At 46.8% G+C, this 17,961-nt stretch overlaps 1 protein-coding gene across 2 annotated transcripts; it reads left to right on the forward strand.

The window, feature by feature from the left end:
- Positions 1-283: 283 nt before the first annotated feature.
- Positions 284-16,648, forward strand: LOC144121632 (techylectin-5A-like). Of its 2 annotated transcripts, none has more exons than XM_077654939.1 (6): positions 284-408; positions 762-942; positions 3,239-3,381; positions 5,373-5,478; positions 12,380-12,547; positions 16,110-16,648. In XM_077654939.1, the coding sequence occupies exons 2-6, from the start codon at positions 792-794 to the stop codon at positions 16,379-16,381; spliced, it is 840 nt and encodes a 279-aa protein (XP_077511065.1). In that variant the 5' UTR covers positions 284-408; positions 762-791; the 3' UTR covers positions 16,382-16,648. The 2 variants fall into 2 exon arrangements, with proteins under 2 accessions (XP_077511065.1, XP_077511066.1); XM_077654940.1 differs by having other exon boundaries at positions 290-415.
- Positions 16,649-17,961: the final 1,313 nt, after the last annotated feature.

Genomic DNA, 17,961 nt, shown 5'->3' on the forward strand with positions numbered 1-17,961 from the left:
AAATTTGACGGCAGGCATACGTTGAGTTGAGAACAGTGCTTCAGAGATTCCAGTGATGCAACTAAAAAAGCAGTCAGGCCCTGGCTTATAAAAATTGTGGGTAAACTGCGCAGCAGCGATAAGAACGTACGAACGCACAGAGTTTCCCCTTCCTCTCGCATGCAACGGCGGCACTCATTGGCTATGAACGCGAGCGTGTTGCGGCCTCGGAGTGGCTGGTTCACTCCAACGCCTCTTATCTGGCTTGAGCCTTCTCTTACATTGTATCTGTCTCGCATATACAAAGCGGCGCTTGAGGTGGCACCACCTTCGCGTGACATCAGCAAGTGTCGAGGAGCGTCGAGCATTTGTAGCCGAGGTTAGCGAGGGAAAGGACGCCTGTCGCGTGGGCTCGAGGTCTTGCTCTTCGTAAGTGGTAAGGTTCGCTAGTTACCGCAGCCAGTTATCAGCTAATTTGTTCATTTTTGATGCACCCAGCTCTCGTGCTTTTAGTTTGTATCGGAAGACTTGGATCGTAGTTCGTGTACCAAGGATATAACATTTGCAGATTGGTTTTAACTCTAGCATAGCATGAAAACAGTTGTTTTGTAGCGACCATGCTGCCCCAATGCAACTTGTGATGCAAGATGACATGCTAGATTGAGCTAATACTTGAAAACTCTAGCAAGCCAGAAGGGCCGTCATTAAGGGAATTGTTTTAGCTTTACTGCTTTTATTCTTACTGCGGACAGGCATTGCTGTCAAGGTGCTAGTTTTCGCAGGTCTAAAGTGCAGACGAGCTTTACGAAGAAATGCCTTCGACTTTCGCCGGGAGTAGGCTGCTCTTCGTCGTCGTGGTTTCGTGCGCATTGAATGTGACGGCTGCTGGCACAGTGCACACAGCCATTGCTCAGGCAGAAGGGCACATCAAGGACCTCATGAATGCTGTCTCGGACATCAAAGGTAAGCTTACCCAGTGATACAACATGGTGCTCGGGCGCCTTGGTAGCAGCGGTGCTGGGAAAGGCATTTCAATTGTTCGTGGGCGGGCAATGGTGCCCCAGGGTTTTACTCGACTAGTGTGTTTGTTTGCTTCTGGCTGCGGTGAATATTCTAGGGTGGTGACAGGTTATGACATATTATACCGAATTCCGCAGATACAAACAGCGTTAAAGTGACAATATCAGTCGACGGCGGAATTATTCGATAAAATATTTTACTGGCGCTTAAAAACAAGCACTTCATGAACATAAACGCTTTATATCAAGGGCAAAAGTGAAGAGGAGGTGTGAGTGGTAATATTCATGGGGAACCATGGCCGCTGCTAACCCAGGAGATCAAGTGGCTATCTTGTTTTTGCGCGCACAAAACTACATACAAGTCAATCGCCCAGGCACTACGGTACAGGAAGAGAGGGGGGCGGAATGTGGGCGGCCACCCCTTCCTCTCAACATTTCTCCAAAAGGGCATTGGCCATCCAGTCTCCAACATTTTGCGTTGAAATCATATTTTTTGACAAACTCTTTAATTTGAGGACTTTAGCCGAGCTAGTTGGCTTCGTATCCGGTCTTAAAGCTTTTCGTTCAAATAACCTACATCAATCACGTCCCACTAGAATTAAATGACTAACTCATGTTCGCGGGCATGATTAGAAGAGTTCAAACAGTCCACGTGGAAGCTTTTTTAAAGCACTCGATCGCTCTTTGCGTGCATTCGCAGTCAGCGTCAAATCAAATTCCAACAATACATTGAAAATGAAAACAGCTGCGAAACGAAATTCTAACGGAAGGACAAATAATCCTAGTGCACATAATTTTTCACTAGGACGATGCTAAGATTTTAGTGTGAAGGTTTCAATGAACCCATCTGGTATTCCTTCTCCAGAAACTAATATTTTTTTTGTCCTTGTGTTCACGTTTCAGTTCACTTGTTTGCGTGTCATTTGGCGCTGATGGAACACCTTTATAAACCTACACGTTTCGTTTTAAGGTTTAAATGCATTAAAGACATACCCTTTAAGCAATGAAGAGTATAACGAAAAATATCAATAAACACATTAAATACAAAAATAAATAACAGGCTACAAGTCCTGCTGCCTTGTCTCCTACTCAAGAAAAGTTTCCGCCGACCCTGCAGTCCCTTACCACTGGAAGCAGCGTAGACTCTCTGCAACACCAGTACGTCTCCATCTGTCCGGAACCCCTCTTCAGGAAAGTTTTACAGTAAAATTGTAGGGACGATGGTCAACGAGTCGGTAACGGGCACTGCTTAGCTTTCTTGGCCTGAAAGGCAGGCGACTCAACCGCTGGGTGTAATTCTACGCATTGCTCCTATAACGGGCGCCGCCCGCTCATACGCTTCACGGCGGTTGGTGAGGGCGCCGCACGTCTTTTACCAAGCGTCAATTCTGGCATTTGAAGAACGCGAAATGAGGTCACATTAAAGCTGCAAATTCATAGGCATTTAGAGTTGTGACTAGCCTTCCCCGCATCACTCCGATCGCGGTGCTCGAAGAGAATGCACAGCTCAACGTACTAGATGAGTTCGTGCAGCAGTGACGCGATGCTCATAGGCTTAAGGCTAGCCTTTCGCCCACAGTGTGTTCTCTCACGTCTTATGCGTCGTCGCACTCCGTTCTACCGCTGCCATCGGCAGTTCTTCCTTCTGACAGCGTGCACAACTGCGCGACAACAAGCCAACGTGTATACGTCGACCAACATCAATACATGGCGCGTCGTCCCTTCGTGACCGAATTACGAAAAATGCCGGCCGTCCGAATGGCTCCATTATCATCTACGTAGATAGAAGCACCCGGGCCTGCAAAACGGCCACTGCAGCTCACGGTTATTGCAAGCCTGCCCTTAATAAGATGTCTAGGTTTGGACTCCCGGAAACTCTCTCCTCGTAGTGCGTGTGCTGAACTGATTGCTGTTCAAGAGGCGCTTTGCTCTGTGGACACCATTCTCGTGATCCCGCGCCTCGCAGTGTCTTCGGCACCGAGGCCTTTCAAGTAACACGGCTACTCAGACGTTTCAATCGTAGTCCATAAATACCATATTCTCCATGTGTATCCTGAAGCAATAGATATCGCTGAAAAAGCAAGAAAAGACTATGATTCTAGCTACAGGCAATGATGGCATATATGCTGAGCCCCTACAAGTACTGATGAGTACCTATGTTCACAAAGATATCGAACGTTCAGTTTTAGTACCTGTTCCAATTTTGGATCCGCGTGTGAACACGACAACGACTTTCGCAGACAGAATACGGCCGAAGCATTGCGCCGACCATCTGCACGCGGGCCAGACGACAAGTGGCGTCTACACTATCTTCCTCCGGGCCGACGACCAAACGGGACAGGCTGTGTACTGTGACATGGAAACGGACGGAGGAGGGTGGACGGTAAGTGAATCCATAGCACCTGGCGGCCGCCTGGTGATCACATCTCTCTTAAACACAGTTGTATGGCGTCTCCTGGCCTTCGTCGTAAGATATACGTCATGCGTATGGAAATAGGCAACAGCTTACCTTCCATTGCTGCCGTAAATGTCAGTGTGCTCGCAATATTTCATAAAGAATTCAGGTTTACTCAATGCTGTAAACTTTTCCCGCCGGGACAATGATTTCGACTGAGAGAAAAAACTATGCGGTAGGGTTGTAACATAGTTAAACCAAGTGTACTACGTGCGAAAGCATATGTTTAGCCTAGTTGCCTCACGGTTTTGCTTTGCTGGATCGTCGGAACGTCTGGAGACAACATTTGTCCGAAAGTAGAATCAGTTGAGGAAGGCGATGTGCAGTGCACAGCTCGAGAGTGCGTATATTAATTAGTTCGATAATAGTACTAGTTGCTGAAGACTACAATGTGCATTGCACAGCGCGAGAGTGTGTTGGAGTTTAACACGAGGTGTGATCGGCTGCGGCGATGCTATAGCGCTCTCGTGCACTGGCCGCCGAAGCTAATTTGGTCGAGCTGCCAGGCGTTCCAGTCTCAGTCGCGTTAGTGTTTATTTTATTTACTTCTGGTTTGGCCAAGGTCACCCTCAAGATCAAGCTTCACGCAAACTAGGTGCGCCGGTTAGGCCTCGTGAATTCGTGCTTTCGCACTGAAAATTGGTTTGTGTGCGGTTTCTGAGACGTCTTGCACGCACGTATCCCGCTTTTTTGGGTAAAATATTTGAGTTCTGACAACATGGTGCAGCATGCGCTGCACGCGCGTGGGCTTCTGCGATCACACAAGGGCACTTGCGACACAACTTTTTGGATGAGGTGACCAATTGTTTTTGTGCTTCCCTAGTTGTGACGTGTTACCGGAACCTCAAGAGATAAAAATTGAAACCTTAAATGGTGCCAATACATAACGTAATATTAAATTAAGTAAACCCGAAAACTGAATGCCATATCGTTTTAAAGAGTAACTTGCACCGCACGCAATGCTTAGAATAAAAATGGACAAAAATAGACACGTATAAAGTTGACGTCCGCACTTAGATAAAGAGGAGAATAACTGAAACGCTCCCCTTCGGGTAAAAAGTGACTTGCAACAGCTGGCTCTCCGAGTGATGGCTCAATGATGACTCAATGACGACTTATATGCATGAAGAGTTTGAGGACAGTTAGTATTTCTCTTGTCTCGTTACGACGACCACTTTATAATCTGAGAATGTGTGGAAAGTGTAAATTTGGGGCAAGGTGTTCTACGAGTGGGCACCAAATCAATTCTTGCGTCGCGCGATGCGTCTGCTATCGAAGGGGTATATTTAGACTAAGAACTTTTCTATGGCAATGTCCCCAATGACCTATTTGTGTCTGTGCTAAAATCACCCAAAATAGGCGCTTTGGGACAGTGTTCTGTATGAGTAAGATGATGGACCCGACCAGCCGATGGATATTTGCCTGCAAGTTGTTGGAAACAGGCGGACGGCGACAAGAATAATCTCGATTGCAATTAGGTCCATACATATGCCTCGCATATCAACAACTTAGTTGAGTATGGTAGTTTCGAAGGGTGTGAGTGTAGCAAAACTTCCGCAAAAAATAGCCACTCCCGAAATAACACTGCTGTCACCGGGCGACGAAGTGGTAGTGGCTCCATGTGGATTCCGCGGGGTCCTGCCTCTCGCAACGGCGCGCTCCACCTGGTGACGGCAAAACTAGCACGAGCCTCGAGGCACGGGCCGCATGTGCGAGGTGTTCACGTGATCGCGGGCGAGCCTGTGCCATCCTCTCGACGAGCACCAGCACCGACACCGAGTACTCAAAACCCGGGAAACGAAGCTACTTAAACCCTGCAGAAACGCTTCTGCTCGTGCTGTGTGACTTCGATTGTGATTATCTCGCAAATGCAGCGCTTCCATCGCACAAATGCTACCTTTTCTTTGTGCGTTACGCAGGTAATTCAGAGGCGTGGCCAGTTCGGCAACCCTGCCTACTACTTTTACAGAAACTGGACGGAGTACTCCGTGGGCTTCGGGGATCCCACAAAAGAGTATTGGATCGGTACGAAACTCCGCATCTCATTTATCGCGCATGCAGTGCTACTAGAAGCGTAGGCGCGAGAAGTCTTGGAAGCTTTCCGTATAAGAAAGAGGCAGAGTGTCTTAAAGGGACCCTGCAATGATTTCGATGGGCATATTGTAGTGCAACGGATCAATAGAGGTGGTCTTTGAGGCAATTCGGCTGAAAATTAAAAGCTCTGCGTGAACCCTATAATCTAGCAATAAATTTCGAAAATTCCTGTTGCAGTAGCTCGCAACCGATTAGGGCGACACACCTCACCGTGCATCCCCTACCCCGATGACGTCAATGGACAGAAACGCCAGCCTTCAAGCTCACCCCGTCTGCCCACTGACGTCATCGGGGTACGGGTCGCACGGTGAGATGTGTCGACCTAATGGGTAGCGAGCTACTGCAACAGCGAGTTTTGAAATTATCTTTCATTTATAGGGTGAATGCAGATATTTCAAATTTGGCTCGCATACGGACGACGACGACGAAGTTGTTCTGTATCAGAATGCTGTCTTCACGTCTCTGCAGTTTTTTGGTAATTTGGGCTATAATCTGGGAGGCGCCGCTTCCTTTTTGCCACGGCGATGGAAGTGGAGGCTGCTGGGCCTCTATTGGAACCCGGTGGGTCGACAGCAGCCGCCTTAAGGAAGCGCCTGCACCGCCAGAGTGACTCGAGCAGCAAGGGCACTGTTGTGTACTCGGTGCCAAGCGAAGACTCCTCGTCCTCGGCCGACGACGGTTTCATACCGGTTGTTGGCAAGAAGGCCAAGCACAGACTGCGCAGACAAGCCGATTCGTCCTCATCGAGCACGTCAATGGTGTCCCCATCAAGAACGCCAACGATCATGATGGCGCGAAGTTCCTCGGCGCATACAGCCTTGTTTGTGCCGTTGAACTCAACGGACAACTTGAACCTTCTGAACAGGCAAGCCATCTCTATTTATCTGGAGAGCCTGGTACCGGGAGGCATTAAAGATGTCAGAATCAACCCGTTCAAAAACGTCATTGCCATTGATGTGGTGGAGCGAAGTGCACTAGAGAGTTTAACCGTAATCACCAAACTCGGCAACATCAGTGTACGCCTCTTTATTCTCCAGGACAGCGGCACTATGGCTGGCGTAATCTACAACGTCGACATCGCCATCAGTGACGCAGATTTGCCCATGTTGATAAATCTGGCAAGCAACGGCATTTCCATCATTCAAGTTCAGCGGTTAGGAAGATCTACATGCATTGAGCTGACCTTCAAGGCTGACTGCATACCATCGTACGTGAAGGTTGGACACTTTCATCATCCAGTTCGACCTTTTGTGCCTAAGCCCCTTCAATGCAGGAAGTGCATGAGGATCGGCCACGTGAGCGGCGTCTGCATCAACTCCATCGTGTGCCCGCGATGCTCCAAGTCACACGGCGGTGACGTTTGCCGCGCGACTACCTTGAAGTGCGCCAACTGCCATGGCCCTCATGACTATTCCTCGAAAGACTGCCCCCGCCTCAAGACCGAGCAGGCGGTACTGAAGCAAATGGTGCGAGACCATTCTACGCACAAAGAAGCCGCCGCAAAGGTGCGGCGACGTCGTTCGCGCCGCCGAAGGTCGTCAAAGAAAGCAGTCACATTTGAGAATGCCCCAAACGCATCTGCAGCTTGTCCGCCTCCACCAAATTCCGTACCAAAACAAGGGAGCCCTGCGCTTGGTGAGGCTGGACCTGTTGCCTCAGATTCAACTTGGCCACCACTGCCAAAGCCTTCTACGCCTACAGGGTCAGGGATGTTGGCGCACTCAGGGCAGTGTGCAGCGCCTACGACTGATCCAGCCAACAGGCACGATCAAGGTCATGGCCCAGATATGCAAGTGATTGCAATGATAACGTCACTAATGAATGCCATGCGTGCTCTGCTTTCCAGCCTACGCACGCCAGCAGCAAAAAGCGCACTTCAAGTGCTGGACGCGCTACATCCAGTTCTTGCGGCTCTACAGTAGAAGGCATCATGGCTCCTTCGGACCTGTCTTTTCAAAAGAAAGTCAAGCAAGCTTTCATTTTCCAATGAAATGCTCGTGGACTTCAGTCCCGGATTTCCGATTTACGGCACTACGTCTACGAGAATCACTTTCCCATTCTTGTGATTTGTGAACCGAAGACCCCGGCAATTTTGCGAATATCCGGTTACGAGGTATTTGCATCACCCACGCGAAACAGATCCAGCAAAGTCATCGTCTACATTCGACGTGAACTTACATATGTGCAACATTCAGTTCCTCCGAACGAAGACAATCAGTACGTTTGCCTGACAGTGAAGAGCCGAGACCTGACTTTTACATTACAGGCGGTGTACTTGGCGCCATCAAGTCGTTTCGAAGCCAGAAGGTTGAGTGGTTTGATGGCCGCTACACCTGCTCCGTGGGTCATTATGGGTGCCTTCAGTGCTCATCACACCATGTGGGGAGACGTTAGGATGGACTTTAGGGGAAGACAGCTTGTGTCCTTCGCCTCTGACCATGACCTCCAGTGCCGTAATGACGGAAGCCCGACCTATATACGAGGGGTGACTTATAGCAGCTGCTTGGACTTGACTTTCGTTTCACAGTGCCTTACCAACAGCGTCCGGTGGTTTTCGGATGTAGAAACCCATGGCAGCGACCATATCCCAACCTATGTGATTATTACCGGCCATTCCACATTTTCCCCAGCCACGTGTAGGCAGCGCATTGAATGGACAGTTTTTAAATTACTTATGGAGGCTGCTTGCACAGAGGGCTTCTCTACCGGTCTTGAACAAAAAATTAAGGAGGCCATGGAACACGCCACCTGCCCCTTTAACCCTGTCGCTAAATACACCGATTTTGACTTCGAATTGCACCGACTAGGATCACAACGGCGCAGGGTAGAGCGCAGATACCGACGCACAAAGTCGCGCCTATATCTAAGAGCTGCTAGGCGCATACAGAAGAAGATTCAGCGCAGAATTCAGGCACTACAAACACAACGCTGGAGGACATTTTGCCAAACACTTGATCCACGGAAGCCTTTGTCACGCGTTTGGAGCGTAATTCGGGGTCTTCGCACGTCCCCTCAACAGCGCTACCCGTTCAAATCCGTAGCGCTCCACCAAAGGCGCAGTGTGGTTGAGGTAGCCGAAGATTTCTGCGCAAGAATAACATGCCCTCCGAATTCAGGCGCAACGCTGCACTTCAACAATGTTCCACCCTCAAGGGATTCTCGGATGGATGCACTATTCTCCATGGAAGAACTTGATGCTGCGCTTGCTTGTTGTAGATGGTCATCATCACCAGCGCCCGATGGTGTGACGTACTCCGAAATTGCCAACCTTGGCCAAAAAGCTCGAAGGGCTCTTTTGGACACTTACAACAAGTCATGGACTGCTGGCATAGTTCCTCATGATTGGAAGACCAGTCGTCTGGTTCCACTTCTTAAACCGGGGAAATCACCGCTCGAAATTTCGTCATACCGTCCAATTGCACTCGCCAGCTGCGTCGGCAAAGCCATGGAAAGAATGCTGTTCACACGCGTGGAATGGTACTTGGAGCGATATCAGATTTATCCAACCTTCATGTCTTGGTTCCGACGGGGCCGCTCTTCTATTGACAACGTGGTTGACCTTGTAACGTCGGTGCAACACAGTAAGTGTTTGAAAAGATTGACCGTGGCATTGTTTTTGGATATCAAGGGCGCGTACGACAACGTAACGCATCAGGCCATTTTGGACGCAATGAAAGCTGCTGAGATCGGAGGCCGCACGTTCAGCTGGGTACGCAGCTATTTATCAGAGAGGTCGTTTTTTTTCCTGACTGCCGACGGACCAACGTCCTTACACCGAAATTCGCGCGGAGTCCCTCGGGGTGGAGTGCTGAGCCCGGTTGTCTTCAACCTTGCTCTCATCGGCCTGGTCGACGTATTGCCTCAATCTGCTCAGATCTCTGTATATGCAGATGATATCTGTATTTGGGCATCAGGGGTGGCCCGTCCTCAAGTTCGTGCGAGACTTCAAAAGGCGGCATCGATATTGACATCTTATCTTCGATTGCAGGGCCTGAACATTTCGACCGAAAAGTGTTCACTTGTGGCGTTCACACGCAAAATAATGTCACGCTACACCATTCGCATTAATGGTGAAGCCATTCCCTATGAGAGAAGCCACAGACTCCTTGGTGTTGTCATCGATAGGAACCTCTCGTGGAGTCCACATGTCTACGACATGAGAAAGAGACTAATTGCGATTGTCCACATCCTCTCCTTCCTCGTGGGAAAGTCCTGGGGCACATCAGTGCGCGCTATGCTGCAACTGTGCCGTTCCCTATTTCTGGGCTACATGCGGTACAGTCTTCCGATATTCAGTTCCATTAGAAAGACAAATATCAAGACTCTTCAAAGTGTGCAAGCGCAAGCTCTCCGTATCTGCCTTGGACTGCCTAAATGTGCATCAACAGCAGCAACCGTTCTTGTTGCCCGGGAACATCCTGTTCCTACATGCATTGCTGTTGACACCATGAGAACACATATTCGGCACCTCACACGGGTTCCCTGTCATCACCTCGCAACACTCCCAATAATTAGTCCGCGTACTGCATCCGCCAGAGTCATTGAAGCTCATCGCGCATATCTTCCATCGGAGTTCACCCCTGCGTCAAGATCGTGCTCACCCTTATGGAGTCTTCATGAACCTCGGGTTCACCTCTATATTCCTGGAATTGCGATGAAAGCTGGTGTATCACTACCCGCTCTCAAACAACTGACATTGAATCACCTGCATTCTTACCACAGTCAGCGCATACATGTTTACACAGATGGATCAGTTCACTCGACCAGTTCTCCGGGGTCGGTGGGGATACCGGCCAGATCCATCTTCATGAAAGTGAAGACGACCTATCCAACATCTTCAACTGGTGCGGAACTCGCAGCCTTACGGGCTGCGGTAGAGTTAATCAGTCAAGAACCTCCAAATGACTGGACGGTTTTCACCGACTCTAAAGCAGCCCTTCAAGCGCTGCACGCTGCGCTACGCCGCGGGTAGCAGGAACAACTTGTTGCTGAGATCCGTCTGCTGTACCACGGAACCGTTTCCAAAGGTCATGACATCATTTTTCAATGGCTGCCAGGACACTGTGGTATTAACGGTAATCACCAGGCCGATGCGGCTGCGCGTTCTGCTCACAACGACGGACTTCCATTGAGGATCCCAATATCAAGACCTGACGCATCGTGTGGGCTTCGCCCTTTGGCGCTGGAGCTCACACTTTTAGCGTGGAACACGGGAGAGTTTTGCAACCTCCGCCTCAAGGCACTGGGCCCTCGACTGCGCCTTCGTCTTCCACGTAACTTAGCACGTCGCGACGCAACATTGTTATGCCGTTTATGGGTCGGTGTTGCTTTTACCAACCACTATGCTTTCCGGATGGGGATGGCCGACAGTCCTGCCTGTGAAAGCTGTGGTTGTGAGAAGACCATCGCTCATCTTCTCTGTGAGTGCCCTGCATATGCAAGTGCAAGACATACACTGTGTTGTGCCCTGGACCGACTCGATCCTCGCCCATTAACAGAGCAAAAGATCCTCGGTCCGTGGCCACAGCAGTCGACTGCCCTCAAGGCATACAAGGCGCCCTTTGCCTACTTGAGAGCGACACACACTGTGTGTGTGTGTGTGTGTGTGTGTGTGTGTGTGTGTGTGTGTGTGTGTGTGTGTGTGTGTGTGTGTGTGTGTGTGTGTGTGTGTGTGTGTGTGTGTGTGTGTGTGTGTGTGTGTGTGTGTGTGTGTGTGTGTGTGTGTGTGTGTGCGTGTGCGTGCGTGCGTGCGTGCGTGCGTGCGCGCGTGTGTTATGCCTTTTTCCCCTTCTCTCTACCTCCTTTTAGCCCCCTAATCCCTCTTCCCCAGTGCAGGGTAGCCAACCGGAACCCCTTCCTGGTTAACATCCCTGTCTTTCCCTCCTCCTCTTTATCTATCTATCTGGCTCGCATACACGCGAAGACCAGCTCTACAGATCTGTTCCACTAGAATGTACCCATATAAATCATTGCAACGGTCCTTTTAAGATTGAGTTTATGTACCCACCTTGAGCGGTTTGTGTGAAGGGGCATTATGTAGAAAAGATCGTGCTACGTATGTCTTGTTGCTTCTGTATGTTACGTTGTTCTGGACAACAAGTAAAGAAGATGAAAGTTAGCACCAGTGCCGTGTCCATCCTCTCTTCTGTGTTTTCCAGCTTTATGCGCTCTAATGCTTCCTGAACAAGCGATCTCCTCGATGGCTGGCAGTCGTTAGAACAAAACATTTTCGGTGCAGAAATTGACGCGATGAACACAAAAAAATGTTCACCGGCCAATCCACGATTATTCTTTTGATGAAAAGAACATTTTGTGAGCCGTTGTCGCTCATTGCTTATACCTAACCATGCTCGAGTAAATACAAATATGTGGTAGCATTGAGAAGTTCACGTGCATCAGAGCGTGTCTGCCTAGGTGCGATAGCGGAAGAATGAATGTGAAAGAAAAATGACAGCTTATCTGCCATCGATGTGTTGCCAGACATACAAGAAATAGAAGTAAAACCTTCAACGTGTAAACACGCGTAGGTAGGTGGGAGGAGAGAAGACGAAGAGAGGAGGTTCGAAAGAGAGAAGAGAGCAAGCTTTCTCAAAAAGGCCGCTTCTCGTGCACATAGTAGTACTTTATGCTGATCAGGTGTAATGCAACGCTATGTTGAAGACCTCAATGTGACATTGTACCACTATGTTTCTTTGTCAAGGGGAACTCGTGAACCGATCTTGTAGACTCTCATTGTGCTTAATTCGTAACAGTAATCCTTCGGGAAGTTAGTTCTATGTCCCTAATGCAGTCAGTCACTTGGGAAATAACTCGCTAGGCTCGTTCCGTGCAGGAAACAGCGCTCTAAGCTCTCTGACGTCGGATCCGAATGACATGGAACTGAGGGTTGTCCTGAAGAACGACACGGGTGAAACCGTCTCTGCTGCCTACAAGAGCTTCCGGGTTGGCAACGAAGAAGAGTTGTTCAGGCTGCAGCTAGGAGAGTTTCTCGGTCCGTCTGGTACGTTCAAGCCAATTTTTAGAATTTCTGTAAGCAAACCAATAGAGGGGCATTGGCAAGGAAAGAAAAGTGTGCTGCGTTCTTAATAACGGCAGACATGCTACATGAATAATAAAGGTAACGTAGAGGTGCGCTGAAACCTGCGTCGACTTTTGTCACAAGCGTCACGATTATGTAATGAATGCACTTGCGAACACTTTTTATAGGTAACAGGACCTTGTTATTTAACATGTACGTAAATGATATCGTGAAAATCGATCCAACCGCTAAATTCATCATGTACGGAGATTATACCAGCATACTACTAACAGGTAACACTGGCGATGAACTTGTCGATGCTGCAAATGTACTGTTGGCAAAATTGAATGAGGGCAAGAATAGTCAACAAATTAATGCAACTAAAACAAAAATTGGCTTCTTTCGAAGTAAAAACAAACGAATAGCTGCAGAAAAGAATATACCTTTTAGACATTACTACTCTAGAAATTACTTCAACTATTAAGACGTTAGAGAATGTTTTCAGGATAATATATCATGGGATGCCCACGTAGACAGTATGGTAATGAAGCTGGCTCAGGTAATAGGAGTAGCATTCCGCAAACGTAGTGTACTGTCACCAAAGGTTCTTACGTTAATATATAATGCCTTGTTTTCATCTCGGCTTAATTATTGTCATTCAGCCGCCGCGGTGGCTGAGTGGTTATGGCGCTCGGCCACTGGCCCGAAAGACGCGGGTTCGGTCCCGGCCGCGGTGGTCGAATTTCGATGGAGGCGAAATTCTAGAGGCCCGTGTACTGTGCGATGTCAGTGCACGTTAAAGAACCCCAGGTGGTCGAAATTTCCGGAGCCCTTCACTACGGCGGGTCTCATAGCCAAAGTCGGTTTGGGACGTTAAACCTTAATAAACCAAGCCTATTGTCATTCAACTGGGGCTACAACAGCCTATGGAAATTTGCAGAAGCTTCACAAATTAAAGAAAAAATGTTTTAGAATAATGGAAAATCTGACTTTTAATTAACATATATTTCGCTTGGTCAGAAAATACAACATATTTCCTGCTCCTAAATATTTTGATTATGCTGTAAGGCTTTTAATTATGGAAAGACAAATAATGGCGCATGTCTACACCATCTAGCCAGGTTACAAGAAAACACTGCTGCACGCCAGACACGCCACACACAGGACTTTGGAAAGTGGGGATATTTAAAGCAACATTTGGCCTAAAAACTTTACAAAACAACTTATTAGATTGTTGAACAGATTACATCATGCACATATTCAGGTTTAAAAGATCACGTCTGAAGAACTTCGCAAGTATTTTATTAGACAGTAAGAAGCTTCTCTGCCATTTCTATGTTTTCCTTGTCACGTTTCTCATTCTAGATTTGCTTAATTTACTTCTTTGAATTTTGTTCAAACATACAATGAGCATAATTTATCCATTACATAACTCATCACCATATCATTACTGTTTGCTGTTATTTAAACTGCCTGCGTGACTTCCTCATTGCTTCTGACACGCGCCTCTGTTTGTTGATACCAAATTATCATAAAATGAAATAATTTATGCATTCTAGTGCATAAACTTTCGTTTCTTTTATGTAGTTATTTATATGCAGTTTCTTGGCATCTGCAGTTTCTTCCTTTTTTTTATGTAATGTGCCATGCCTTGCTGTGAAGGGTATAGGGGGGCCGGCGGCCTTGTCAAGCTGTCCTATGTGGCAGCCTTTACTGCCGGTCTCCCGTGTCATATCATATGCCGCAAATAAAGGATAACTAGTAATAAAATGAGTAGATCTGCGCTCTAGATATCGGCTATCTCGCTGTTAACTGGCTATCTTAAGTTACGGTATAAAATGGGAATAATACATGGTGATTATATACTGGAAATAACTGCGAACTTGGCCTCATGTATGAATGAAAATAGGCGTCTCTTTTTGCGCAGTACCTTCCACTATGAACCGATGCCAACTTGCCCAACTCTCCGCCCTCCTGCAAAGCATATATTGAATTTACTTTCCTTATGGTATGAAAATTTGCAAAATGAAGCAAAGTTTGAGACGCTGTTCGAGCTCATCAGGGCGCTTCAACAAATTCTGGACTTAACAAGTCTCTAGAACAGAATATAAGAGCAGATGTCTGTAACCTAAGCGGAGCCAGTGACCCTTAAAAACTTTACTGGTGTTACAGAGAAGATCCCCTTTTGTCCAAGCAGTACAGACATCGCTCAGTGCCATTACGTGGTAGAAGTAATTTTCATACTGAATTAATTATAAGTACCGTGCAGGAAAAAGGTGTAAAAATCCTTTTCACAGCATCAGTTCTAGTACGTAGGTATGAACAAATTTGGAACAAGCCGAAACGTATACTTTTCTAGAAATTTAAAATGATATTTTCTACATTTTCCGCGAAGTTCTTAACACACTTATCTGGTTAGGAACCTAAATTCTCCACATCTATGTGATATGGAAATATATGCAGCAGAACATCAATTCTGCATGAAAGCAATAGATTCTTGAGCTCCATTATTGTTTTAGGTCTGGTAATCATTTGAGAGCAGCAAGCCTGAACGATGTTGTGCTAGCCCTGTGGTAAAGCAGTTATCTCAGGAGAAGGAGTATTGTCAAAGCTATTCATGATTGACCCTAGAATATTTTTCTGGTCTCTATACCTAATCAGTTCAAGGGGCGATACTGCAAATGGGCATTATATTTTTTAAGTCAGGATTTTTACCATTTGTACGCGAATGCTCTGTTCAACATGAGTGGCTGCTGATGACTGTCACACCAGTTTCTAAATAAGTGGATAAGATAAAAACGGAAACTTTTTTGCCGGTACGATTACATCGATGGCGTGCAAAGTAACACGAGAAGGGCGAGTAGAATTGAAGGAAGGAATAAGAGTCGAAGGAGGCAGGAAGAGGTTAGAATTGCAATTTATTTTTACTCTCTTTTGTGCATTTGGGGACAAGTCTCGTGAGGGCAATGACACCAACTCACAATAAGTCTGCAAGGGTTGTCTCGAGTTCGAGAAAGCGGTGTTTGAGGGGCCCTTGATAATACTTTAGTGGCTAGAATTCGGTCACTGATCAGGATTTCTGGATCAGCACCATTTGTTTCACTTATAAAGGTGACGATCTCGTCGTTAGGTCCTTAGTAATGTGGACACCCAGAGGTTCGAATTCCTACCCTGTCGAAAATGTGACAGAGCCGGTCCCAAAATGCAACAAAACTTTCAATGGTGCTTTCGTTACGCCCGATTTTTCTGCAGCATTGCCAACTTGTCTGTTGTAGCGACCGAATTGCCTTTGTCGTTACGACAGGAAAGTGCTCAATATTACAAAAAAAAATCTTTTTGTTACTACAAGAATTTCTGTTGACAGGTTCCAAAATACCAAAGGAATATTTGTGGTCACAAAAGAATTTTTTTTTGTGTTTTAATAGGGTAGTGTCGCCCTGTAATGTCGTTCGGCACTGCAATGAAATTTGATACGCAAGAGACACTCAACTGCACCTTTGTTTAACGCGTGCCTCTCACCATAAAAATACGTTGCCACATGCAGGCTGGAATTCACTGGAAGAAAGCAACAAATGCGCCTTCAGCACTTTCGACCGAGACAATGACAACGCACCGGAAAACTGTGCCGTCACGTACCGTGGAGCGTGGTGGTACAACAAGTGTCACACGTCCAACTTGAATGGCCTCAACCTGAATGGCCAGCACGACAGCTATGCGGACGGCATCGAGTGGAGCCTCCGAGAAATTCCCGTCCACCTGTACCACTACTCCTACCCAAGCGTGCACATGATGATCCGGCCAACAGGGTCGCATTGATAGTCGGAGTAATTGCATTTAGTGCCTATATGAAGGTGTATTTAGCGACAGAATCTGCTTGTAAGCCTTTTTCAGAAAAATAACGTTGCGGCCGTATCTGAGAGTGTTTTGGGCAGTGTCCATGCAACAACCTGTTCACAGAAAGGATACGAGTTGATCTACACTTCCCAAACGTTGTATTCAAAGCCCAAACATCAGCTGCCTCAAGGATCGTGGCAGGGTTTGTTGGCAAGAAAATAAATTATTCTAAAAAAGGTATAAAACATACTGAACCGAAGTTATTATTTTTTACATCACTAAGCGCTTCGAGTGCATGAGCCATACTAATATGTAAGAACATTTCATAGGCACGCTATTGCGGAAAAGAATTTCGGGTTCTACTATCATAACTTCCAAAATAACCACGCTGTGTTGCAACTAACAGCTAAATTTTCTTTGTTGATTGCACTCAGTACGGTATTCCTTGCTGTAGATATCGAGGCTTCTTTTATTTTATATATCGTGCCGGAACAAATAAGCAAATTCTTAACAAGTGTTGCTCACACCATTTAGTTCTACCCCACAGCTCAGCTGATGAATTCCTGGCTGAAGAATATAGAATTCACAGAAACATGATTATTTCTTCAAAGGGTTAAAAATCACGTCTAGAAAAATTGCATCAAGAGTAAAAATTTCCCTTTGAATAAACTGCGCAGTATCTACGACGGAGTCACCCTCCCCGGTAAAGGGTCGCAATAAAATCGCCATCAAGTGCCGAAGGCTGCAAGTGCCGCCTTTGACGAAAATCCGAAGTGGTTAGACAGTATTCAATTGTTCAACATTTACCGAAAATTATAGGTGTCCTCAGCTGATGTTGCGATGTACTTCTTTCTGGTAAAGATAAAAATGGTAATTACGCAGTATTTTAATTTGACGACGGCTATTGACATTTTGTTTTTCGAACTGCACTCCGTACGCATATAAATCTCGCTCTTATGTGGAAGAAAACGCCAAATATTACTTCGCAGAGACAACGCCACGTGTTCCAGCTGAGTGTAACCAAGCTTTCTAAAAAGACGGTGTGTCGTTGCCTATGAAGCCAACAGAGGGCTGTTCATGGTCGCGTGGTCGAGTGTGAAATATTTTTCGTTCTTCGAAGTTAATTGGTAAAGCAAACAAGCTAAATTTTGAATTGTTGTCTCCAGGAATAAGCGTGGATTCTTAAGTTGTAGATCGCCTTGGAAGACAGCTCGCTGAAATTTTTTCACCAAGGTAAAATTTACGTAAAGCAGTTTTCTTTTAACCGACCTGAAAAGATAACTCGCTAAATTCAAAAGCTTCCCCGAGCCAGTGAGTCTTTATTGTCCCTAGACGCCCCTCGGAGAGCGAAATCCGTTTTTTTCAGGCGCGCTGTCCCCAACGGGGCTTTGCGTGTGCACAGTCGCAGGGATATGCGCCAGCAGCTGTGAAGTGGCAGCTTTCTTTCAAGATCGGTAAACAGCGCGGCGAAAATGGTACGTTGGCGTAGCCGTTTCATCCAGCTCTTTTCAAAATGATTTACAAATTTGGAATCTCGACTTCTTTCTTGAAGCCTGTAATTA

Source organism: Amblyomma americanum, chromosome 2, assembly GCF_052857255.1.
Source record: "Amblyomma americanum isolate KBUSLIRL-KWMA chromosome 2, ASM5285725v1, whole genome shotgun sequence".
In the NCBI taxonomy this organism is placed as follows: Eukaryota; Metazoa; Arthropoda; class Arachnida; order Ixodida; family Ixodidae; genus Amblyomma; species Amblyomma americanum.